This window comes from Silene latifolia, chromosome 9 (assembly GCF_048544455.1).
Source record: "Silene latifolia isolate original U9 population chromosome 9, ASM4854445v1, whole genome shotgun sequence".
NCBI classification, from domain to species: domain Eukaryota; kingdom Viridiplantae; phylum Streptophyta; class Magnoliopsida; order Caryophyllales; family Caryophyllaceae; genus Silene; species Silene latifolia.
In genome coordinates, this window is record NC_133534.1 from 121,782,040 (window position 1) to 121,809,607 (window position 27,568).

Sequence of the window (27,568 nt, forward strand, 5' to 3'; positions counted from 1 at the left end):
ATCTTCAGATAACATGCTACATACAAGGGTATTTATAAGATTATCCGTATTGGCTTCTTCCTCATTCTCCACGTCACTATCAACATAAAGATGCTTCGAATCATTTCGTACATTTTTGTCATCATCTTTCTTGTTGTCAACATTCCCATTTTCACACTCCCCTTATGACACCTCTTTTTTGTTGTCACACTCCCCTTCTGACACCTCTGTCTTGTTGTCTTCATTCCCATTTTCAACCTCAACTGTTTCAACTTTGTTTTCTTCTGACTCTCCTTTTGACACCCCTTCCTTGTTATCTTCATTCCCATTGTCAACTAATTCACCTTCTTTTCTCAATGCACAAAGCTTCTGGAATAGTTGAAATGTATCAAATTAAAGAACAATACACTTAAGCACCAAGTTAACATAATATAACAAAAAATATGATCAACATATTTACCTTTTTGTATGTATAAAAAATCGGTCTCTTCAATGACATGCTTTCAACCTGAATACTATTTTTTAAAGTTATGTTTACATTATTCAAAACTTCAACAACCAAAGGATGATTACTAACATCAATCTCAGCAGCAGGAACGGCATCTGGAATATCAGCAATATTAATACCAACAGAACTTTCACTATCAGCGGAGCTGTGCTCATTTGACAAATTGAGTAAACTAAATGCATGATCTGAGCTTCCGAGCAGTCTGTTCTCCTTAATTATTGATGCTCCTTTTTCTAACTTAGCCTTAACAGATGATATGTTCTGAGCTAAACTAGTTATACATTTAGCAAGATCAAGAATATACTCCTCCGTGAAGTCCTTTGTTTGATAGACAGATTCGACACCTGTATTGTCAACCACCTCCTCCATTGGTGCTTCCAACTTACCATTTCCAAACATACCGCTTTTCATTTCATCCTTCTCTCTCGATGATAACAAACTACTAGTCCAACCTACCAACGTATAATAATCTCTTTCAACTTTTCGTTCAACATGAACAACGCGATCAACATAGATAAGCTGCAAAAAAAAAAAAAAAAAAAAAAAAAAAAAAAAAAAAAAATTAATTACAAGAGAATGAAAACGTACCTTCCAATGTTAAATTAATTTATGAACTTCAAATATATTTTTTGGGACTTTTTACCTCCAAAAACAACAGTGGCCCGCCGAAGTGAGTCTCCTTTTCCACCCACTCAATCTTGCTTTCTTGCAAACTTTTTAACAAAAAGGAACACCAATTGTAATCTTTGATTTCATCAACATTCATCAACGATTTTAAAACATGATGATTAACCAAAGGCTTTTGCGTGTTTCTCATTAGCAAAGAAACAGCAAACACAACAAAGTTAACCTTGAATTCATCACCACCATGATCATGATTTATCAACCAATTCTCAAGCGTTTTGAGTGGAACTTGTCCATCTTTTATACCAAATTGTTGCTTCCATCTGCCATAAAACTCTTGAAACTCTTCCGATTCAAAGTATGAGTTTTGGATAATTCAACTGTTTTAGGGCCTATTGGAAATCCAAATGTTGATCTTACATCGAAACCTTCAAGTACAACTTCTCACCATCAAGAAGATCGATCTGATTTTGGTATGGGTTATCTTTGCTTAATTAACCAAGACCCAAGCTTTAAAGGAATGGAACGAACTCTTAACCAAAACAGCCCACTAAATCCAATCTCTTCTAGCGCGCACCACTGTTCGTATGACAAACGTTCAACTACCTCAACTACTCCTGTAGGAGACATTCTCGTATATGCACTTTTAAACGAAGAGAAATCAAACTTCTGCTTACACTTAGAACCCAATACCATCTTATTACTTACTTTACCCTTTTGAGGACTTTCTTTCTTTGCAGTAACAATTTGTTTATTACGAGAAATAATTTGTTTCTTAACCGCAAGATCATCGTCACTTTCTTCATTTATCTTCTTTGCGAAATATTTTATAGAATTAGATTCTTGTTAATAGTAGTTGATTTACGCTTTCTTGTAAATGGAGCACACTCATTTTTACCATCAGTGGAACTTTTAGTTGGTGAAAAAATAAAAGTAACTTTTCTCCACTTTTTGATTTTTTATCTTCTGCTCCATAGTCCGTAATAATAAAATGAAATTACGAAACAAGTGAGATAATCAGTGATTATCTAATTTTAGGAAATGTGCATTAATCGCAAATATAATGTTCTTTTAGTTGGTTCAGAACAATTTCTATATTAATAACAAACGGCACATTAATTTAAGTTGAATGTCCATTATATTATTACCTTCAATTAAAAACCCAAAAATTCACAATTAGAGATAATCATCAGTTACCTAATTTTACGAAATGTACATTAATAACAAATATAATGTTCTTTACATATTTCAGAACAGTTCCTATATTAAAAACAAACGGCATATTATTTTAAACTGAATGTATTATATTATTACATTCAATTGAAAATATAAAATTGACAAGTAGAAATAATCACCAGTTACCTAATTTTAGGAAATGTACATTAGTCACAAAGATAATGTACTTTTAGATGATTCAGAAAGATTTCTATATTAAAAACAATACGCACATTAATTTAAAGTTGTATGAACAATATATATTATTTCCTTAAATTAAAAATTCAAAATTAACAGAAACTAGAAAGTAAATGTTAAAAGAATACTTCAGAGATATAAAATTGGAGAAGAACAATGCGGATGTGTTTCTAAAGGTAGAAAAAATAATTCATGCACATTAATCCGAATTAATTTTTAACAGTAAAGCAGTATAAATATCAGAAATCAAAACATCAAAATTATACTGCTATTAAACAATTAAGTGATCCAAATTAAACATTATATTAAGTTATGATAGAGAAGAAACGAAATTGAAAAGAAAATACCTTAGTATAACGGAGGAAATTGGGCGTAACTTCAAAATTATCTTCTTTGTTGAACAATTCTCCTATGACAACGTCTATCTTGGTAATGTAAAACGAGCATTGAGCTAAAAACTGGTTACTACTTTTATTTTTTTACTCCGTTTCTTTTTTCTTGTAGGTAGTTAGTTACTATTGTAATGTAACTGTTAAAAAATAAAGGAAATGATAAATACATTTAATACCCTAAAATAGTTAGTTAGTTACCTTGAAGCTTGGCCACTGCAGTCCCCGAAAGGGGTGGCTTACATGCTCCATGTGTTGGTGCGAGAATGCATGAACCCGGGAGGGATTCAACCCCCTCGTCAACATTTTTTTTTAAAAAAAAAAAAAAAAAAAAAACGACACCTGACGGACCAAGTAAACCTTTTTTTTTTTAGTATAACAGGGGAGGGAAACGGGACGAGAAAGAGTTTAGAGTTGGATTAAGCGGATCCTTGCTTCTCATTTGAAGGCGGCAAGACAAAAAGACACCCTAGAGGGGCCGAGTGAAACCTTTTTGAGGGGGCCGGGTATCCTAAAACGGGACGGGAAAGGGTTTAGGGTTTGATTAGGCGGACCGCTACCGCGGATCCCCCTAATCAAACCCTAAACCCTTTCCCTTGCTTCTCATTCGAAGGCGGCAAGACAAAAAGACACCCTAGAGGGGACGAGTGAACCCTTTTTTGAAGGGCCGGGTATCCTAAAACGGGACGGGAAACGGTTTAGGGTTTGATTAGGCGGACCGCTACCGCGGATCCCCCTAATCAAACCCTAAACCCTTTCCTTTGCTTCTCATTCGAAGGCGGCAAGACAAAAAGACACCCTAGAGGGGCCGAGTGAACTCTTTTTGGGGGGGGCGGGTATCCTAAAACGGGACGGGAAAGGGTTTAGGGTTTGATTAGGCGGACCGCTACCGCGGATCCCCTAATCAAACCCTAAACCCTTTCCCTTGCTTCTCATTCGAAGGCGGCAAGACAAAAAGACACCCTAGAGGGGACGAGTGAACCCTTTTTGAGGGGACCGGGTATCCTAAAACGGGACGGGAAAGGGTTTAGGGTTTGATTAGGCGGACCGCTACCGCGGATCCCCTAATCAAACCCTAAACCCTTTCCCTCGCTTCTCATTCGAAGGCGGCAAGACAAAAAGACACCCTAGAGGGGCCGAGTGAACCCTTTTTGGGGGGGACCGGGTATCCTAAAACGGGACGGGAAAGGGTTTAGGGTTTGATTAGGCGTACCGCTACCGCGGATCCTCCTAATCAAACCCTAAACCCTAAACCCTTGCTTCTCCTTCAAAGGCGGCAAGACAAAAAGAGACCCTAGAGGGGACAAGTGAACCCTTTTTTGGGGGGCCGGGTATCCTAAAACGAGACGGGAAAGGGTTTAGGGTTTGATTAGGCGGACCGCTACCGCGGATCCCCCTAATCAAACCCTAAACCCTTTCCCTTGCTTCTCATTCGAAGGCGGCAAGACAAAAAGACACCCTAGAGGGGCCGAGTGAACCCTTTTTGGGGGGACCGGGTATCCTAAAACGGGACGGGAAAGGGTTTTTGGGTTTGATTAGGCGGACCGCTACCGCGGATCCCCCTAATCAAACCCTAAACCCTTTCCCTTGCTTCTCCTTCAAAGGCGACAAGATAAAAAGACGCCCTAGAGGGGACGAGTGAACCCTTTTTTGGGGGGCCGGGTATCCTAAAACGGGACGGGAAAGGGTTTAGGGTTTGATTAGGCGGACCGCTACCGTGGATCCCCCTAATCAAACCGTAAACCCTTTCCCTTGCTTCTCATTCGAAGGCGGCAAGACAAAAAGACACCCTAGAGGGGACGAGTGAACCCTTTTGGGGGACGGGATTAAAATTAGGGGGCTGAGTATCCTAAAACGGGACGGTGAAGGATTTATGGTTGGATTAGGCAGACAGTGGTCTGCCTAGTGCAACCTCAAACCCATTCCATTATTTTAAGAGGATAATCTTTGAAAGAAATGCGGGGTTAAAGCTTTGGTACATCGTTACATAGTAATATGGACATTTGTAAAATGTTGAAAGTACATTATAGTTGATCAGTCTTGTAACTGGCTTTACATTAGAAAGGGTCAATTCTAAACAGTTAAAGCTTAGGTAGATGATAATAATTTAGATTCAAATAAACATTCATAATAAACTGCTCATATGTTCTGACAATAATACTTAATGAAAACGCATATGTTTCTAAACTTAACCGCATATTATAATTATACATAAATTAACATCAAAGTTCTTAACATTTTCTGCGTTTACTGTAAACAGATGGATGAACACTGCTCTCACCCTCCAGCAAGTCCTCCTTTAGATGTTTCTTATAACTGTCTATTAATTCCATAGCCTTCACGACTGCTGGCCAAGGTATAGTATTTTGACCATCAAGAAGAGCATATGATTCTCGTGACAATTGTGACACCGTGAGAAACCGACGGTCCATGTCACCTCTGTGTCTTGTTTTTGTCTATTAGCTTCAAGTTGTCGGGCTATCTTGTCTCTTTCAGCCGTGATAAACTTCATCTGCGCTTCAAAGAATGTCCACCCTGTTGTAGTGACTTTGCATTCACTTGACTATGTCCGATTTCTCGTACTGACCCTTCCGATGTTCTTCTAATACTTCATTTTTACTAAGCACCTCAATAAGATGTTGATCCAGTGAATCTCTTTCACGTTTCGTTTCAGCGAGATCATACTCAACGTTAGCGAGTTTTTGCTCGATATCCGACATTATTATCACATTGGTAACCGAACTCATATTCTGGTTCAGGCAAAAAATAAACATATTTTAAAAAGAGTGACAATAAACTTAAGGCATTATGGGAAGTACCAACTTCAACCATATTTAAGGCCATACTGTAGGGTAAAACAAATTAACGTGGGCTTTCACATTGTATAATCATGCAAAGAGCAAACAATGTTATTGTGAAAACAGATTACAGCAAAAGGTAAAATAATCTTCTCCTGCAAATATTAAGCACATTGCCAGATTGAAATATCTACTATACTTAATTTTGGCAAAACGTTCGAGCCACAAATGCAGTTTGATTTTCAGACCTGAAACAACTTTAAATTCGTCTGGGGACTATAGTATATATTTCTTTTCACAAGATTAAAAAACATACTGATTAATCAAATAATACTTATAAATGAAATAATCTGAATGTTATATAGGCTACTATATTACATAAACCAGATCACCTTTTCAAGGGAGTGAAGACGTTTTCTATGTGATTATTCCATAGATTTTGTAATTAGCACACTTGTTTAGACAAGTATTTATAGTGAGTTTTATATTTAAACTGATTTTGAAACAGTCTTGAATGGCTTTTGTAAGTATTTCTAATATTAATTAAATAGTATTGTGTCGTTTACTGTCATTAACATTCAATACATTTTTTATATATGCTATATCAAAGTGCACAACAATATTTCCTATGAACATTATCAATAAAATAAATGTTCCTTTAAAGGCATGACAATGGACATTGGCAGGAATACATTAGATAGAAACATTTATTTGTATGAAATAATACCAGAGCATATTACAATTCCATTACTGCATTATTCTTGCAATAATATTCGATATACTTATTTACATGAAGATATGCATTTCTTTTGCAGGGAAAAAATAATAAGAACAAACAAAAAAAACAGAAATTAGAGTGCCTTTTTAAGGCAGTGAAGACGGTTTGTATGATTATTCCTTAGATTTTGTAATTACCACACTAGTTTAGGTAAGTATTTATAGTGAGTTTTATATATAAACTGCTTTGGATAAGAATAGAAGAAGTTACAATTTATGAGTGTAGTATTATTTGTCTTTTCACATGCATTAGTTTACAACTGCCATTTGACACATGTCTCATTTAAGCAAATAATCATGAATAGTGGTGTCTTTTCACCTGAATTATTTTACAACTTGCATCTGAGAGTGTAATTATTAGATGCATTAATTTATATTATTTAATTTAAATGGTACATTGTTAATGCACGTAATGGACATTGTAAATACAGTGATGGGACAATTCTTTTCATGATGTATCGAAAATTCAAAAATTACAAAAGGTACTACGTCAATATAATGAAATATCATTAACAAATAAGAGAATGTACTTATATTCTTATATTCTGAATGGACATTGAAAATCAACAAAAGAGGTACAAGGGGTATGAGGTAAATATAAAACTTATACTCAAATGTACCTCAGCTGTTTATATATAGTATTACTCGGTTTGATTTAATAGAATAAAAGCAAGTTCGACCGTTGGTCGGGAAATTGACGTTGGGATAGAGTCAAAATCTTCTTCTTCACTGTCTACAACAACAAGATTTTCTAACTCGGGTGCCAAATGATATTCAAAACAGGTGCAATGTCCTCCTTGTTAAGAGATTGTCCGTCAAGTAACAAAGACACCTTCGGAAAACCACTACATTATCCCTGGTAGTCGTTCTAACCCCAAATGAAATGCTTGTCATAATCGCTTTCATATTCCTCTCTTAAACGGGCTTCCTCATTATATAAGATAAACATCTTACCCCAACACTTGCATACTGCTTCCATGTTATGTTTGTCAGCTTGATTAACTTTTTGAAAGATTTGTAGCATGTAAGTTTCATCTTTAGTAATCTTGTGTTTTTACATAGTTATCCTCCACCCTTGCAATTATGGCGTCCTTCCCATTGAATAGCCATCCTAGCATTGTCTTCTTTGCATCAAGATGATGTGCAATGAATTGTTTTTCTGTCTTCCTCTTGAATTTGTTACCAATCCCAAGCAAAAATAATGGCATGATTTGCTCAGAGATGATTTAAAATGGTTATTCCAAAATGTTCATTGGACGATAGCATTTAGAACATCATATTGTAAACTTTAAAAACACTATTAATTAAACGATGAACACTGTGAGCAATATTGGAAATTGAGTAAATTGTACAATTAGTATTTTAATTTACCTATTACTCGTATTTCATATGTTGTACACAATTTTCGTACTTGCCCCAATTATCCCAACACACGTAAAATCTCACACAATTGTAATCAATAAATAACATCCCATTAAACTTGACATGAACATCCAATTAAACTGAAAACGATGAAAATGTAACCAACAAAAGAGGCGTGATTTTCAGGTGATTTTGTCAATGATTTAAATCAACCAAGTATAATTACCTAAGAAATACACCAAAAGAATGGACGAAATTCAGGACAATTTAGTAAATGAACGTGATTACCTGGCAATGAAGAAGTATTGAAAACGAAGGTGGAGTATAACCAAAATTTATGGAGAAGTTACCTAATACTCCGTAGTTGAAAGAACTATTTTCTTTGGAAAGATTGTTTGAAAGAAGTATTCCTTTTATCTATTTTAGATTTACACCTAATTGTGTGTTTTATAATTGAACATAAATTTGCTATACTTCCATAATAGGTATTATTAGGTCCACCCTAGATTTACGTGTGTTGGGGTTATTTGGGTAAGTAGGAAAATTGTGTGCAACATATGATATAGAAGTAATAGTTAAATTAAAATACTACGTACTAATTGTACATATTTACTCAATTTCGAATATTGTTATTAGTGTATACGGAGTATATTTTTTTGTTTTCCTTAAAATGAACATTCTTGTATTAAAATGACCACGCACGATATAAATTAATTGTATCAATTGTGAGATCCTAAAGCAAGAAAGTTACACAGGATGTAAATTTGTTTTCCTTAAAATGAACATTCTCGTATTAAAGCAAGAACATCATTGATTTTGGTGAACATTTGTTTTCTTTAAAATGGACAACTGATCATTATAGAATGTACATTATAACAAGTACCTTGGGTGAATGCACATCCAGTACAACTTCGATGTACATACGCCAAAGATCAAAAGTACAAAAGGAAACTAATAAATCATATTCAGGAACTATTTGTGAATGTCGTTACACGCTAATGCATGTCTAATAATGCTGTTACGATGTTTGTTGTGCTCAAATGTTAGTACCGTGCATAGGTACTTGAATCTCAAAGCATTGTCAAAGATCTCATCTCGCAAAAAAAAACATGAAATTAGAATTTAATAACCAACAAAATAACATTGATTTGTTCTAAATAAGTTACAATTAAAATGTAAAACTCACATCAATTTTGGACAGTCCACAGTCCCAAGTGGCTATTCCCATAAATGTTTCCATGTGCCTCATGGTGTAAATACCACAGTCAAAAATATTTCTGTTATTTCTCCATGGAAGCGTTGCTATTGTAGGATCCATGCCCATTACTATATTACTTTTCTCCATAGTTGATTGATTTTCACCCAAAACCGTGCAAAAGCATCCCGTAACACAATAATAAAAATTAGACGAGATGAACCATTATATACATGAATTTACCAATGCAAGTGAACGATAATAATTCATAGTTGAGGAGAATGTAAATTTACCAGTTCAAGTACACTATCACCATACTCTTCTAAGACACTCCCCCTTCTAATGCGGTTGTCAAGAATAATGAGACATTTCCTTGGCAGGTCGAAAACATACAACACAAAATGATTCTCAAGTGCAATAGGGAAGAAGAACTAGCATCAGGGAAAGAAACAATTGTAAGGTCACTGACAAATAAAGGTTAATTTCATGTTAAGTAATAGCACATTTTGAAAACTTTTGACAAGACATTCACCGACTTCTATTTAAATAGACTACTACAAAGTAATCTGAATTTGATTTCAATTACTAAATGAAGTGAGGGACTCACTAGTTCAATGGATGGAAGATAAATCCACTCAAACTCATTTAATTCTACTTCGATGCGGCGCTTGAAAGGTTTGTAACGATGATCATCAATAGAAGCACCTGTGTTCTTCATTAATAACAACTGCACAATGAAGATAAAATTTTAGTAATGTGAAAATGTTGGAAATAGTAAACTGAAACACATGAAAACAATGACCAAAGTTACATATGTAAGTGTACTAAAAACGAATCGTGTGGGATTGGTTGGATTCCCATCCTTTTCTTTGTAGTTTAGATATGCCGACCAAGAATCTATGACAAAGCTTGAGATATAGTGATACGGTTTTAATGACAACAGATGATCCCAACCAAGGACATTATTTTTGAACTCAAATAACGTATTATTTCGCACAAAAACATAATAGAATTATGATTAGCATCGAGATATGTAAAGATGAACTATGTAAATGAATATAAAATATTAAATCTTTCGTATGTAATTACTAATCATGTTATCCACAGAGCCGTGGCGGTGAACACATAATTTGAAATCGATATTGCATTGATGTCAAAGGTATGAAGGGATTCGTGTCGTCAATAGCATCAAGGAGAGGTTCACGGGAAGGACTCTTACTAAACTGATATTGATTCCCTGTTTTCGGATATAAAGATGGACGATCAGCAGACAATTTCTTTCTTTTTTACCCCGCTCTGGTGCTGCATAAACAGAAGAGTCCTCATCTTCTGGGAACACACCTAAACCGAATGACACGATGAGCGTTTGTAGGCGCATCCTTATTCCTTTCGGCAATTAATTTTCTCACTTTACGAAGAGCCGCTATGTGTTTGCTAGCGAGAAGTGGGTTGTTTCTTTGAAAACCTGGTCCATTTGATATGACGTTTGAATTGGTGTTTGATTAAATGAGCAAGAATTTCTATCGGTGGCATACGCATGACTTGTTCCTAAGGTAGCCCTAACAATGTCATGTTTGTCCCTCACGGTCTGTTTAATGCGTGGCGATTTACAAGATGGATCAACAATCCCATCTTCAATGGGGCATCAGAACATCAATCAACAAAGAATAAGAGGAGTTTTTTAAGATGCTACACGAAGTGCGGCGAACTCTAGGACGATTAACAATCTCGTCTATTGTAGGGTCATCGGGAACATCAATTATCGCATGAGAAGAATATTTTTTGTCAACTGTTTGTAAAGTATGACAAATGCTAGGATGATGTACTACTCCTATTGTAAGACAGTCAGAAACTTCAATTATCTCGCGAGAAGAAGAGTCGTGGTGAATCTTGATGGAGGTTGACAAACAGTAGGTGAATCAGATCGATTTGCACAACCATAGTGACATCTGTGTTCTTGATTTTAAATGTTGTTTTTTTTTAAAAATAAAAAGAAAAAAAAAACATATAAGACAGAAACATAAAGCCTTTAAAAATACAGATATCCAGAAAAAACATGCTAAACATTAAGAAAGTACATGAAGAAAATACATCCTAAATATTAAGCCATAGCAAAGAACATCAAAATTATTAGGAAATAATGTGTACAAATTCCGACATATTAATATGAAGCACAGGTATCCAGAAAGTAAATGCTAAACATTAGTAACAAACTACATCAAAATCATTAGCAAACCATTCGTATAAATTCCGACATATTGATATGAAAGACACGTATCCAGAAAGTAAATGCTAAACATTAAAAAAGTACATGAAGAAAATACATCCTAAACATTTAAAAATATTAAGCCATAGCAAAGTACATCAAAATCATTAGGAAACAATGCGTATAAATTTAGACATATTGATGCACCTGAGAAATAATAGTAGGATCGATTTATAATGAACATCTTGAACATTAATGACTAAGGAAACTATGTTAAATTGAAAGCGGATGAAAAGTAAACACAGATTGTTTTTAGCAAATAATTAAAGGCAAAGAGTATAACCTTCATTCCGATAGAGAGCGATAAGAGTAAATGAACGATCTGAGAATGAGAAAACGTGCAGGTACAATTTAATTGACAGGTTTATCAAAAAGTAATAAGATATTAAAGAGAGGAAGTTTAAAGTGGCGGTTTTTTTAACAAAAATTGGGTCATACTATAATTCCACAATTCCATTTTTTATTTTATTTTTCTTTTTTTGTTTATTCCAACTACTAGAACCATTTGAAACTCTACTTTTATATACCCATTTTATAATTTAAAACTTCATATTAGGTCAAATTAGGATATATGGCCATTTAACACAATGGTAATGTTATAATTTGTCAATGTATTTTCTAAAAGTTCTAAATGTACTTTTTCGACATTCATAATGTACAAATTAGATCAAGTTGTTGGATTACGAACGACCACAAGATAAAAAGACACCGTAGAGGGGCCGAGTGAACGCTTGTTGGGGCGGGATTAAAACTAGGGGACCAAGTATCCTAGAACGGCATGGGAAAGGGTTTACAGTTGGATTATGAACGGCCGCAAGACCAAAAGACACCCTAGAGGGGGCGACTGAACCCTTGTTGGGGACGATTAAATCTAGGGGGTCAGGTATCCTAAAATGGGACGGGAAGGATATTTGTTTACCATGGGAAGCAGGAGGATTCAACATTAAAGACCTCTCCACTTGGAATGCAGCTTTGCAGTGCAGATGGCTTTATATGCTGGATCATCCTACTGAGGGGAGCTGGGGTTTCTGGCATCAGTCTTATATCTTGCAGCATCACTCTATCTGGGTGGTTCAGTCCCAGGACAGTTTCTCTTCTAGCCTTAAAGGAATCTTGGCTGTACGGGATAGGTTAGTTGCTCTAGCTGGTGGCATTACTACTGCTTCTTCTCTGATTAACAGCTGGTACTCTCATGGTAAATTCAAAGTTACTGCAGCCTATAGCTATTTGAGAGGTGCTGTCTTAGCTGGTCCTTGGACTGCAGCTCTGACTCATCCTCGCCTTGTTCCAAGTCACAAGATTATTTGTTCTTTGGCAGCTCAACAGAAATTGGCCACAGTGGACAATCTGCAGAGTAGAGGGTTTTATGTGGTTAATCGATGTTCTCTCTGTGAACTTGCCCTTGAAGATCATGCTCACTTGTTCTTTAATTGTTCATTCTCTAAGGATGTTTGGCATCAGATTCTACAGTGGATGGGTATGCACCGTGCTGGTTCTTGTTTACTGACTGAACTTGAACACGCAAATGTTGGGAGTAGACACAATTGGAGGATGGCCTGGTATTGTACTTCATTGGCAGCTACAGTTTATCAACTCTGGAATGAGAGAAATACTCGTCTTTTTAAAGGAAGAAAGGTGGATGTTACTGAAATTGTTAGAAGGGTTAAATTTCTTGTCTCTACTCGACTTCTCATGTGGACTAATCATAAGCAATATTCGACTCTAGCTGCTAGTTTATGATCTTGTTGTATAGTGGATAGTCTTTGCAAAAATCTCTTGTAATTTCTTTCATATTATGAATGAAATGATAAATTTTTTGCAAAAAAAAAAAAAAAAAAAAAAAAAATGGGACGGGAAAGCGTTTAGGGTTGCATTAGGCAGACCGCTACCGCGAATCCACCTAATCCAACTCTAAACCCTTTCCCTTATGTGTGGTTTGTATGGCCGCAAGACCAAAAGACACTAAACAAGGGGCGAGTGAATCCATTTTTTGGGAAGGGATTAAAAATAGATATTTGACAGTTTATTAAACAGGTTTTCCTGTTTACACTGTATATATTATGTAATTTATCTAAACAGTTTAATTAAAATGTCCATTATCTATATTCATAATGTGCATGTTTTGATAATTAGGTGCAACTAAAATATCATTAAGCACTGTTTGGAAAATGTACATTATATTATATTTAAAGGTACATTAAATTATTTTAAAAAGAACATGAAATATTAATTAAATTGTAATGCATGTGATCGTTTAATAAGATAGAAAACTTCAAAAGTTCATTCATATACTTAGATTATGATGTCGCTATAGATAGATCTTTGACGTGATTTTAGACCTATTTCCCTGTTTTCAATGTATAATAGAAATAAATGTGCTTTCAATTTAATTCAAATGTCCATTATGTATGTTTATAATGTGCATGTACTGTTTTACAAAAGAGATTTAAAAGCAGACCTGAAATGTACATTATATTATTTTGCTAATTCAGTACATCATAAGTCGCTATTCAAGGAGATAATAACGTTCAAGTAAATAGCACGCCAAAAATAGACAAAAAAGTACTTTAATTAAGTGCAACAAAACATTGGTTCACAAATTCAACATTTTGCTTATGCAATTACAAATCATTACACATACTAACGTACACTAGAATTTAAAACATCATACTACATGAACAGAGATGTCATCAGACAAATTCTAACATACTGCGTAGATAATATCTGAACATTAAATGTAATCACTAGCTTTAGAGAAATGACCCTTCTTCGCATGATCAGCAACAGTTTCATGGCAATCGTTGTGCTCGAACATAAGTAATGTGTATAGATATTTTTATCCTAACACTTTAAACACGCTCCGCTACAAAACAGAAGCCAACAATTAACAAGATAGGCAAAACACAATGAACATGAATTTCTTTAAAATAAGAACCAACACTCACATCATTTTTCATCAGGCCACATTTCCAAGAGATTAATCCCATAAATGTTTCCATGTGTCTCATTGTGTATATACCACAGTCATCAACATTGTAGTTATTTCTCCAACTAAGCTTTGCAACAATGGGATCCATAGCCAACACAATGTTTCTAGAGTCAGAAGTTTTTGGGTTCTCACCCAAAAACCTTCCAAAAGCATCAATCTATGAGAAAACATTGTAAACCAGTGTTAAGCGTGACTAATAGTCAAAAGTCAATAGAACAACAAAAATGTGTCAAATTCAAACATACTGTTAACAGTGGAGATACACCATATTTCTTGACGGCATCTTCATCTGAGAGTGAGTTGTCAAGAATGACAAAACGCTTCCTCACCAGGTCAACCACGTATAAGAAAAAGTGTTTCTCGTGTACAATTGGGAAAAAAAAACTGAAATTACAAAACAAATGACGTACAACCATAAGTACAGTCAAACTCTTCAAAGGGTACATTTTAACTAATCATGAGGCACATGTAAAAAATGAGAACAGTACATTGCAATATAATGTGACCTTATTTAATACAAACGCAAAGAAAATTCTTTTTGACTCAAGCAGTTGAAATAAAACAAAAGCAGAATGCAGACATGGAATGATAGTATGACTCATGGTCTATGTTCCCAACGTGTGCATATAGTTGCAACTGCTCATGCATATTAGATATTCCCCACATTGAGAAATTACAACATTAACATTGTAAATGTTTAAAAAGTACATTTAATACGTTTAGAAAGTACATTGAGAAATTATAGCATTAACATTGTGTTAAATGGCCATTTATCCTACTTTGGCCTAGTCTGAATTTTTTTAATATAAAATGGGTATATACAAGTTGAGGTTCAAATGAGTTTAGTAGTTGGAATTAATCAAAAAAAGAAAGGACTTATGCGATAATAGTATGTCTCAATTTTTAAAAAATGCAATACAACAATGGCAAAGAAAATTGCAAAGTATGTCAAGCAAACAATAGCAACTTACGAGTGCGATTGAAGCTATTTCTATTCCCGGGAAAAGCTGCAACTCCATTTTTGCACGAGCCTCGAATAATTCATAAATTTTTTCATCACTTAAACCTGGGCTGGGTTTCGCTATTACAGACTGCATAGGAAAGTAACGAAAGAGGGAAGTACAATATTTCAAAATACATATTACACACAGCATTTAAGAGTGTATGTAAATATACTTACATGCACAAGCGTGGTAAAAAAGAACCGCTTCGGAGTACCAAGATTGTTTTCTTCTTCTTTACAATTCAAATATGATGACCAGCAATCAATTACAACACTCGAAACATGTTCAAACGGCTTTAATGACCACAAATGCATTCGCGTTGCAAAATAAGTCTTGTACGAATATAAGTGCTCACTAGAGCAAAAAATATAACAAATTACTTGCCAGGTGTGAAACACTGAAAATGACATACACAAAATGGTAATTTAGCAAGTACACATTTTAGATTACCTGCAACGACGATTGTTAGTGCCCCGGTCACTGAAAACATAATCAGCCACTTGAAGGTGCACCGCAATAAGAGGTGTTAACACATTGGTGTCATCTTGGATAGCAGAAAACAACGGATCAAAACGAGATGACTGTTGCTTGTTGCTGGATAGAGGTATATAAGAAGGACTTGCTATGAAATGAACCCTTTTGGTAGCTGAAGAAGATTCACCAGTGACACGGCGATCCCGTTTAACCCGATTAGCTGCGGCTAACCTTGCCTCACTCTCAGCAAAGTCTTTCTCCACCCCTAAATCGAATGAAAATTCACCAGTGACAGGTACAAATGAATTTCTCCACTTAGCACATTGTTCTCTGTGTTTAGCACGAGCAAGTTTCAATTTGTACGCTTTCTCAGCTGCATTTGCTACAGCAATAAACTGTTCATCCTCATCTAGTGTCCTGGATTCCCACGGTGGTGCACACGACACAACTTCGGTACCACCACCATATGTCAAATATATAAATTCAGTTGCCGAATGGGCCTGTTTGACACACTCTTCACCTGGGAAACATTGCAAACCAACCGCGTATTTATCCTCTAACACAACCATATCTTCCATGACTCTCTTTCTTTGAAGCAAAGTGTAGTCATCGCAAACTCTGGACAAGGCACAAAGTATGAAGGTACATATTTAGTACTATGAAGGTACATCTTTAGTACTATGAAGGTACAAAGAAAATATTTCAAAGTGAATCTTGAAAAGGAATAGTGAATACTTCGAGAATCAATGGATATACCTCCGGAGACGAGTATGAAATTGGAGATTTTGTATCAGTACTAACATCCCTCGACACTCTCCGTACTTTTTCAACCACTTGTCTACATGGATTAGAAAATCTAATTCTTTCCATCAATCGACCTTTTACACGACCAAGACCAAACTGACCAGCTTCCATCTCCTGCTTTTCCCTTGAGAAAAGTGCAGCAGATGTCCAATTCAAAAGAGTATAGTAATCTCTTTCTACGAATCGTTTTTCATGGACAACACGGTCAACATAAACAAGCTGCAAGTGAAAACAGGATTATGACTGGAAAATGGCAGGTTTTAAAACCACAATAACTAACAATAAATGTAACCCAGAAGATTTGTACCATTAGAAACAGGAGAGGTCCACCAAAGTGATTCTTCTTCCCCTTCTTGACCCAATCCTTTGTGTTATACCGCAAACTCTCCATGACAAATTGACACCAATCAAGCGACCAATGGAGACACATTCCTCGCCGATTTTAGTACATGGTGATTGGCGAACGGCTTCGATTGTTGCGCATTAACAAAGACACAAGCAAGCACCACAAAATTAATCTTAAATTGATCACCGTAATCATCATGACAAATAATATGCTCTGCAAGGGTCTTGATATCCACTTGACCATCAACATGAAATTGAGCTTTCCAATGCGCGTAAAACGCATCACATTCTGCATCTTCATCACTACAAAGATGAAAGTAAAACAGGTTTTCCTCCAATTGAGAGGCCAACAAACATCATGAATACAAGAAGCGAAACACGAAAGCGCTGTTTATCGGGTAGAATGATGAAATCCGAATACGGGTTGTAGTTCTCAATTAACCAATAACCAAGGCGTAAAGGAAGCCTTGTAACCCTTAGCCAAAACAATGAAGAAAAACCAATCTCTTCCAGAGCACACCATTGATTGTAATCAAGGTATCGAAGGACATCAACAAAACTTTTAGGTGACATCAAGGTGGTAATACGGGAGAACGTTGGAGTAGGATCATCAACAGTAGGACTGAGGTTGTTCAACCTCGGAGAAATACGGCGTGTAACAGTTCCAGGATCGCCTTTGCGCTTCAATAACTGAAAGTAGTTTTGCATGTAATATTAATCAGTTCTGTTGTGTTGTACACGTTTCATGAAGAAATGTCCTATCAGTTTTATTGAAATGTACATGATCTACAACAATAATGTGCACCCAATTATGACCTTTTGCATGTGGTCTTAAATTGATGCTACTTTCGTTAAAAGTACTTTAAATTCAACAAAAATTCAAAAAAGCACAAATTAGATCAAACTAAAAAACAACAAACAAATCGAAATGTATAAGCAAGTTACGAAATCAACAAACAATGCGACAAATACAAATTCCGATAGCATGCAAATGAAAACACAAATTTCGATTTTAAAAACAATAATGAACTCAAAATTCATCAATAAAATGAATAATCCGGCAAAATGAACATAAGAAACATTAATTTAGATTACAGTAGAGTTACATAAATTAAGGACAAAATCGAGAAAAGCTTGAAGCTAAACAGTACTCACCTTCATGACAAAATAGGTAAGAGAAAATCCAACAGAAAGACGAAAATGCAATTCCACAGAGAATCAGGAGAGAGAAATAGTTGAAAGCTTAACAAAGAAGGTCGGAATCCATGGTTGAAAGCTTAACGAAGAAGCGCGAGGTAAATTTCAGTGAAAAAAGAAAGACAAAGCCCTCAAGTTTTGGTAAACCGGTAGTACGCGTTATAGGCCCTTAGATTAGCCGCGTCGACAAGATCCAACGACGACGCGCGTTCTCACGGTTCTCACGCTTGTGCCATTCTCATATGATCCAAAATATAATAATAATAATAATAATAATAATAATAATAATAATAATAATAATAATAATAATAATAATAATAATAATAATAATAATAATAATAATAATAATAATAATAATAATAATAATAATAATAATAATAATAATAATAATAATAATAATAATAATAATAATAATAATAATAATAATAATAAAATAATAATAATAATAATAATAATAATAATAATAATAATAATAATAATAATAATAATAATAATAATAATAATAATAATAATAATAATAATAATAATAATAATAATAATAATAATAATAATAATAATAATAATAATAATAATAATAATAATAATAATAATAATAATAATAATAATAATAATAATAATAATAATAATAATAATAATAATAATAATAATAATAATAATAATAATAATAATAATAATAATAACTCCTCTGATTGGTTGCGTGCGGTTCCTATCTCGGGGTTGGGTCGGACTATGAACGGGAGGACTTACCGTTGTGTCTTTGGGGTATCGTCCGGGTGTTCCGTTATTCACGGTATCTAGGCCCTGTCCGCTTGCTCTCGGGTTTTTTCTTTGAGGATGTTTTTGGGGACCACATTTGTTTTCTGTCTTGGTACAAATGGCCGTTAAACATCGGCATAACCTTGTCCGGGACACTCTTTTCGACATATGCTATAGATCTGGTATTACTGCGGGAAAGGAGGTTGATATCGGTTTGGTTGATGGACATGGTGGCTCTCTTCGTCCTGCGGATTTATTGCTTTATTCTTGGGACAGGGGGCGTGATGTGTGCGTTGACTTGACAGGTTCATCTCCTTTGACTCAGACTGGGATGGCGGATTTTGTGCCTAGCCGGGTTGTCGCTGATGTTGCTCAGCGAAAGTGTGCTAAGTATGGGGATTTGTGCGCGGTGGCGGGTTACGGTTTCCTTCCTTTCTCTTTCTCTTCACTTGGGGAGCTGGGTTCGGATGCTGTTGCCTTACTCAAGCGGATCCAGAAATTCTCGGTATCTCAGGATGCGGGGGCTCGGGTGGCCGCTTACATTTTTACTAGACTTAGCTTTGCTGTTGCTAAGGGTGTGGGAGCCCAGATTGTATCTCGGCTCCCCACCAATTTCATGTAAACTTTTATTTTTTTATTTTAATGAAAGCTGCGCGCATCCCTTTATAATAATAATAATAGTAAAAATAATAATAATAATAATAATAATAATAATAATAATAATAATAATAATAATAATAATAATAATAATAATAATAATAATAATAATAATAATAATAATAATAATAATAATAATAATAATAATAATAATAATAATAATAATAATAATAATAATAATATAATAATAATAATAATAATAATAATAATAATAATAATATTATTGTTAAATTGGTTGGTTAGGAGAGGGTTTCTCTCTGCGAAAAAAGGGCGATTCTGACGGCGATGCTTTCTCTCGTCTGAATTTCCTTCTTTCTCCGGCCATGGGACGTCCAAAGAAGCTTGCGATTGTTATCACGAACCCGCGAAGGGGTAGATCTGCAGAGGAGGAGGTTATTTCTACTCCACGAGGTAATCCAAATACTGTGAATGTTATGATCAATCATGCTCTTACTAAATCTTCTGCGCGTCAGGCTAGCACTAGTGGTCGGGTATTGGGGAGTGGTCGGAGTGGTAAGACTCCTGTTGTGGGTGAGCCTGTTGTTACAGCAATCCCGACGAATGATGAACAAGTGGTTGTCCCTAACCCTAGTTTGAGGGGTGAGAAGGATACGGTCTCTACTGCTGCTACTGATGCTGTGGGTCGAGAGGGTGTACATGTACCGGTGTCCTCTGGAACTCAGCCGGGTACTGAGGTTCCTCAGGCAAAGAAAACTTCATGGGTGGATAGGGTGAGCAGGTCAGCGGTTGGTATGGAGTTGAGTGGAGCTCATGATCATAACCCTGGTGTTGTGGTGATTGATAAGCAGGATATTGAGAGTGAACTGGTTTTATGGTTACATACTTTGGTGGGGCAATTTCTGGGGGGCAAGCCTATTGTTCCTTAAGTTAAAACCTTCGTGGAGAAGAATTGGAATCATGTGGTTAAACCTTCAGTGCTGTATTTTAAGAAGGGATGGTTCTACTTTAGGTTCTCTAAGGCTGAGGACATGAATACTATTCTTAGGGGCAATGCTTGGAGTTTAAATGGTCATTCTCTCCTTCTCAAGCAATGGTCTCCGCAGTTCCCCACTCAGTTAGATAACATTACAAAAGTGCCTGTCTGGGTGCTGCTTCATAATCTGGACCCTCATCTTTGGTCTGCTCAGGCTCTGAGTAAGATAGCGAGTAAGATTGGTACTCCCTTGTACGCAGATCCTGTCACTACCAACAAAGAGAGGTTATCTTTTGCTCGTGTTATGGTTGAAGTGGACCTTGCAGAACCTTTGCCGAGTTATGTGGTTATTGACTCTCCTTTTTTGGGACAAATTACGCAGGATGTGGACTATGAATGGCTTCCTTTCTATTGCACGCACTGCAAGAAATTGGGGCATGAACGCAAGTCCTGTAAGCAATTGAAGCCCAAGGCTACTGTTAAGGAAACTAAGACTTCTGATAAGGGGGAGACTCAAACTGAGCAACCTCTTGTGCACTCTCAGATTGTTGGGTCTGATGCTTCTAAGCTCACTGAGGGCTTATCAGTTGGTGTGTTGGATGGGACCCTTGGGTTGGAAGTAGGTAGATCGATACGGTGGGGGTGGTCACTGTTTGGTGTCTTCCTCACCTCCTCCCTTGGTGACTGGTGGTAGGGCTTCCTTGGAGTACCATGAGCATGGTGGATCAGGGATCCCATGCCCAGCTCATGCTCTGCCCAATAGCTCTAGGACCACTAGTCACGCTCTGGATCTTAATATTCAGGTGGAGAATGGGCAGCAGTCTCTTTCTCCAATACCTGTCGCATTAAACCAGTTTGGTCCTCTGGATAATACTGAAGATGGAGATGGCTCTATTACTGTTTTGAGTAGTTGGAAAAGTCAGCCAGGGGTTCTACATATCCAATTGCCTAAGGGGCCAACGGGGCCGAGCAAGTGGTTAGTGCGGAGGAAGACCCCCACCTATTCCTTCTCCATGAAGATTGGTCTTTGGAATATTAGAGGCATGAATAAGCTCATAAAGCAATTAGAGGTTATTTCCTTATTCAATAAAAGTAGTTTGGATCTCTTGTGTATTGTTGAAACTAGGGTGCGATTTAATAAAGCTGCTCCTATTCAGATGAAGGTTTTTAAGCATTTCTTTATCATTGATAACTACTCTGCTCATTACGATGGTCGAATTTGGGTTGTTTGGAGGAATTCTTCTCTTTCTGTTCAATGTTTAGATGTTAGCAGCCAGTGGATTCATTTGCTGGTTGGTACTGGTGCTGTTCAAATGGAGGTCACCTGTGTTTATGGGTTCAACCATCCTGCTGAGCGCTTACCTCTCTGGGATTTCTTTATTGGTAAGGCTTCTTGCCCTAGGCCTTGGCTGGTACTAGGTGACATAAATTGTGTGCGTTCTTGTGAGGAAAGGATTAGTTCTGATCCCCCTCAAATACATGCTATGGATGAATTCAACCAGGCCTTAGCCAATTCTGGTCTGGAGGAGATTCGAACTCAGGGTTGCTGGTTCACTTGGACTAATAAGCAGGACCAACATGACAGGAAATGGATGAGATTAGACAGGGTCCTGGCTAATGCTCATTTGTTCAGGGAGTTCCCAGATTCTGTTGCTGAGGCTTTGACAGCTGGGATCTCTGATCATTCCCCCCTTATTATCGCTGTTGGAAGCAATTCTCATAGCAGGAAGTCATCTTTTAAGTTCTTAAATTGCTGGAGTCAGGATGCCACTTTCAAAACTTTGGTTCACCATGAATGGACTACTTATATTCATGGGTGTGCTATGTATCAGTTGGTCCAACATCTAAGGAGGTTAAAAGGGAAACTTAAGTCTCTCCACCATCAAAGCTATTCTGGTATTACTTCAAAAGTTGCTTTGTTAAAACAACAGTTACAAGACTGTCAGCAGCAGCTACAGCAAAACCCTACTAGTCAGGTGATTTGTCTTGAGGAGGAGATGCTTAATCAACAGTATACTAAATTTCGTACTATTGAGCTTAGCATTGCCTATCAGAGGGCTAAAAGTTTTGAGATTCGAATGGGTGATGCCAGCACCACTTATTTCTTCTCTAAGGTTGCCAGTCGTAGGAACTCTGCTAATATTAACAAGGTAATTGATGTTCAGGGAGTTGTTTGTACTAATCATGAGGACATTGCCAAAGCTTTCTTGCACTACTATGAGGATTTATTGGGAACTGATGGTGCTGTCACTGATTTTGACACTTCTATTATTCAAAATGGGAACTGCTTATCTCTTGAGGATGGTACTTCTCTATTGGCCCCTGTAACTGCTGCTGAGATCAAGGCTGCCTTATTCTCTATTGATCCTAACAAAAGCCCTGGTCCTGATGGATACACTTCTGGTTTCTTTAGAGAGGCTTGGGATGTAATACATATTGGGTTTGTTGCTGCGGTTCAAGACTTTTTCAGAACTGGGAAATTGCTTAAGGAGGTTAATTCCACCCTCATTTCTCTCATTCCTAAGGGTAACTCTCCTTCTACTGTCCTTGATTATAGGCCCATCTCATGTTGCTCAACCGTCTATAAGACTATTAGTAAAATCATCACTAATAGATTAAAGATGGTTATGCCCCTTATTGTTGGAGAAGAGCAGGCTGCATTTATCTCTGGAAGATCCATTTTTGATAACACAATGCTTGCTAATGAGTTGGTCAGGGGTTATAGCAGGAAATACAAAACTCCTCGGTGTGTGGTCAAAGTAGACATCAAAAAAGCTTTTGACACTGTCAATTGGAGCTTTCTGAAAGTCATTTTACCTCTCTATGGCTTAGCTCCTCAGTTTTGTCATTGGATTATTACTCTGGTCACTAGTTCCAGATTTTCTCTGAAGATCAATGGGAGTAGTGAGGGCTTCTTTGAAGGTAAGAGGGGACTAAGGCAAGGTGACCCCCTCTCCCCTCTTCTTTTTGTCCTTTGTATGGAGGTTCTCACTCGTATTTTCAAGGATATGAGGGTTGCCTCCCAGTTCAGCTATCACCCTAAATGTGTTAGACTCCACCTCACACATCTCGTTTTTGCTGATGATCTTCTTGTTTTTGTTAGAGGTGATCTTCCTTCTGTCTTGGCTGTTAAGGAGTGTTTGAATCTTTTTTCTGATTTCTCTGGTCTTACTCCCAATCCCAGTAAGACAAACATCTATTTTGCTGGGGTAGGAGCTGCGGTTAAGCATTTGATTCTGGCTCAAACTGGGTTTGTTGAGGGCACTTTCCCATTTAAATACCTGGGTATCCCTCTACATCCTTCTAGATTGACAGTTGATCTTTTTCAGCCTCTCCTTGCTAAAATTCAGGTCAAACTTGGGGAATGGGCTAGTCTTCAACTCACTTATGCAGGTAGGGTTCAGCTTATTAACTCTGCTGTTTTTGGTATGGAAGCCTTCTGGTGTGCGTGCTTGTTACTTCCAAAAGGGGTGATCAGGAAAATTGAGAAAGCTTGTAGGCAGTTTCTCTGGGGATCTGAGTCTCAGTGTCGTATGATCTTCTTTAGCTGGAATAAAGTGTGTAGGAAGAGATCTCAAGGGGGTTTTGACATCAGAGAAATACTCAGTTGGAACAAAACGTTATTATTAAGGATCTTTTGGAAGTACTACAATCACAGTCCTTCTTTTTGGATGGCCTGGTCCAAGGAGTATGTATTCAAGAATCTCTCATGTTGGGATCTTGATGCTGATACCTGTTCCTCACCTATTTGGCAGAAAATCCTACACATTAGGGATGAGTTTGCTGAAAAGGTGGGTTCCAGGGATGCTGTACAGGCCTTGTTTCTGAGCTGGTCTGCTTCAGGAGTGCTCCCACTTCAGGATGTGTACACACTCTTCCATGGCTCTCACCCTGAGCTAAGATGGGTTAAGCCACTCTTGGACAATATTGTTGTTCCCAAACACGCAGTTATTGCCACCTTAGCTGCTCACCAGGCTCTCGCTACTGTGGACAATCTTTGCAAGAGGGGTCTGGTTCTTGTGAACAGCTGCTCACTCTGTTGTGCTGCTGCAGAGAATGCCAGTCACTTATTTTTCCAATGCTCGTTCTCTAGGGATCTACTACAACAAGTTCTGGTTTGGCAGGGTGTTACCAGGGGTGTCCTTAGCCTTAAACATGAGCTTTATAAGATTGCTCTTTGTAGAGGGACTAAGTGGAGAAGGAAGGTAGCATGCTGTGCCATTGCTGCTACTATTTATTACATCTGGCAGGAGAGAAATAGGCGTGTGTTTGATGGAGGTCATTTGGGAGTTGGCAAGCTCCTAGCTATGATTAAATATGACGTTTGTGTGCGAATGTACTCTTGGAGCAATGGGTCTGTTGTATCCCAGCTACTTTCTATGTAGTTAGGCTGGTGTTGTGTGTTTCTTGTATTTCTAGATGGTCCTGTTTGTAAGTTCGGTTTTTTCCATTTTAATGAGAATTACTGACTTCTTACAAAAAAAAAAAAAAAAAAAAAAAAAAAATAATAATAATAATAATAATAATAATAATAACTCTGATTGGTTGTGTGCGGTTCCTATCTCGGGGTTGGGTCAGACTATGAACGGGAGGACTTACCGTTGTGTGCTGGGGTATCGTCTGGGTGTTCCGTTATTCCCGGTATCTAGGCCCTGTCCGGCTTGCTCTCGGGTTTTTGCTGAGGATGTTTTTGGGGACCACTGTTTGTTTCTTATCTTGCATCTTGTGGCCGTTAAACATCGGCATAACCTTGTCCGGGACACTCTTTTCGACATACGCTATAGATCTGGTATTACTGCGGGAAAGGAGGTTGATATCGGTTTGGTTGATGGACATGGTGGCTCTCTTCGTCCTGCGGATTTATTGCTTTATTCTTGGGACAGGGGGCGTGATGTGTGCGTTGACTTGACAGGTTCTTCTCCTTTGACTCAGACTGGGATGGCGGATTTTGTGCCTAGCCGGGTTGTCGCCGATCTTTGCTTTCGTCGAAAGTGTGCTAAGTATGGGGATTTGTGCGCGGTGGCGGGTTACGGTTTCCTTCCTTTCTCTTTCTCTTCACTTGGGGAGCTGGGTTCGGATGCTGTTACCTTACTCAAGCGGATCCAGAAATTCTCGGTATCTCAGGATGCGGGGGCTCGGGTGGCCCCTTACATTTTTACTAGACTTAGCTTTGCTGTTGCTAAGGGTGTGGGAGCCCAGATTGTATCTCGGCTCCCCACCAATTTCATGTAAACTTTTATTTTTTTATTTTAATGAAAGCTGCGCGCATCCCTTTATAATAATAATAGTAATAATAATAATAATAATAATAATAATAATAATAATAATAATAATAATAATAATAATAATAATAATAATAATAATAATAATAATAATAATAATAATAATAATAATAATAATAATAATAATAATAATAATATTAATAATAATAATAATAATAATAATAATATTAATAATAATAATAATAATATTAATAATAATAATAATAATATTAATAATAATAATAATAATAATAATAATAATAATAATAATAATAATAATAATAATAATAATAATAATAATAATAATAATAATAATAATAATAATAATAATAATTATTATTATTATTATTACTTACTCATAATCCTTCCAGCCTTTGGTGCTCTTGGAATAGGGCTTACCATCTTTCTCATTGTTCCATCTGGGAGTTAGATTGCAGAGACAGGTATTGTGAGAGCTTTAGAAGCATAATTTTTCTCAAAAATGATCTTCTCAAAGAAAACGGTAACCCAGTAGTCGCTTCGACACCGCTTAACAGTTGGTATGTTGGGGGTAAGTTCAGGGTTCAGTATGCCTATGAATGGTTTCGAACGAAATACCCTCTTCTTCCTTGGACTAAAGCTTTAACTCATCACGTTGTGGTTCCTTGTCATGGTCTGATTGCTTCTCTGGCTAGTCAGGAGAGGTTAGCCACTGTGGATCAGCTTATTCGTAGGGGATTGTATATTCCCAATAGGTGTGTGTTATGCAAACAGGCTGCAGAAAGCCATGCTCATATGTTCTTTCTATGTCAATTTTCTGCAATTGTTTGGTCTCAGGTTTTAAGTTGGATGAATATGTTGGATGAATATGCCTGGGAGGAGTTGTGATTTTAGGACTGAACTGTTTTGGTGTACTCACAGAGGTAGTCGAAGGCATTGGAAACATTCATGGTACCTCAGTTGCCTCACCACAACAGTATACTGTATTTGGAAGGAACGTAATAGGAGGATATTCACTGGTCAAGAATGCTCACCAGAATCACTCGTTTCTATCATTAAGCGTTTATCTACTATTGCTCTTCTTTCTCGTCCTTGCTTGGATACTAGAAGTATGGTTGTAGCTGCTCTTCATCCTCTTCAGCCTACTATGTAGGCATTAGTGGATATTCTTTTGTATTGAATTTATCCTTTTTGTTTTCCCCTTGAGGAAGAATAAGAAGGATTATAATTTCTTGCAAAAAAAAAAAAAAAAAAAAAAAAAAAATAATAATAATAATAATAATAATAATAATAAGGATTATATAATTGTAGAGTATGAGAGAGAGGTATGAGTGTAGTCAACCTTTGATTGGTCGAGATTAAAAATAGTCTTACATATGAAAATGTGACGGTCTATTGCTAGACGGAAATTCGCCTTAAACCTACTATAATTTAAGACGGAGCTTTATTATTATTATTGTCGCTATTAATATTATCCGACAAAAATATTTATTTTATATAAACAAGCTTGTGAAAATGTAACTTTTATAAAATTTATGTTCAAAAGGAGATTAATTAAATTAAATAATTTAAAAATATAAAATAAAGTAATCGAACGGTTAAATAGATTTTAATGTCAGAATAAGAAATTCGCGGGTGTTACACATCTAGAAGTCTAGATTATATAGTTTATTAATCACTTTATTTATTTCTGCTCCGAGTTGTAATTATTTTTTTTATATTGAGTATAGTTTGGTGAATTTGTAATAAATATGTAATCAATAAATTTTATCTAAAGTACTCAGGTTTGTTGTACTTTGTTAGTCACTACCTCGGAAAACCGAGATGGTAACGCTCCTATTTATTTGGAAATGTCTT

At 36.5% G+C, this 27,568-nt stretch overlaps 1 protein-coding gene across 1 annotated transcript; it reads left to right on the top strand.

Annotated features, from left to right (window-relative positions):
• The first annotated feature begins 19,860 nt into the window (after positions 1-19,860).
• Positions 19,861-26,864, top strand: LOC141601535 (uncharacterized). The gene is made up of 5 exons (XM_074421828.1): positions 19,861-20,372; positions 20,508-21,083; positions 21,166-24,852; positions 26,125-26,466; positions 26,633-26,864. The coding sequence occupies exons 1-5, from the start codon at positions 19,861-19,863 to the stop codon at positions 26,862-26,864; spliced, it is 5,349 nt and encodes a 1,782-aa protein (XP_074277929.1).
• The last annotated feature ends 704 nt before the right edge of the window (positions 26,865-27,568 follow it).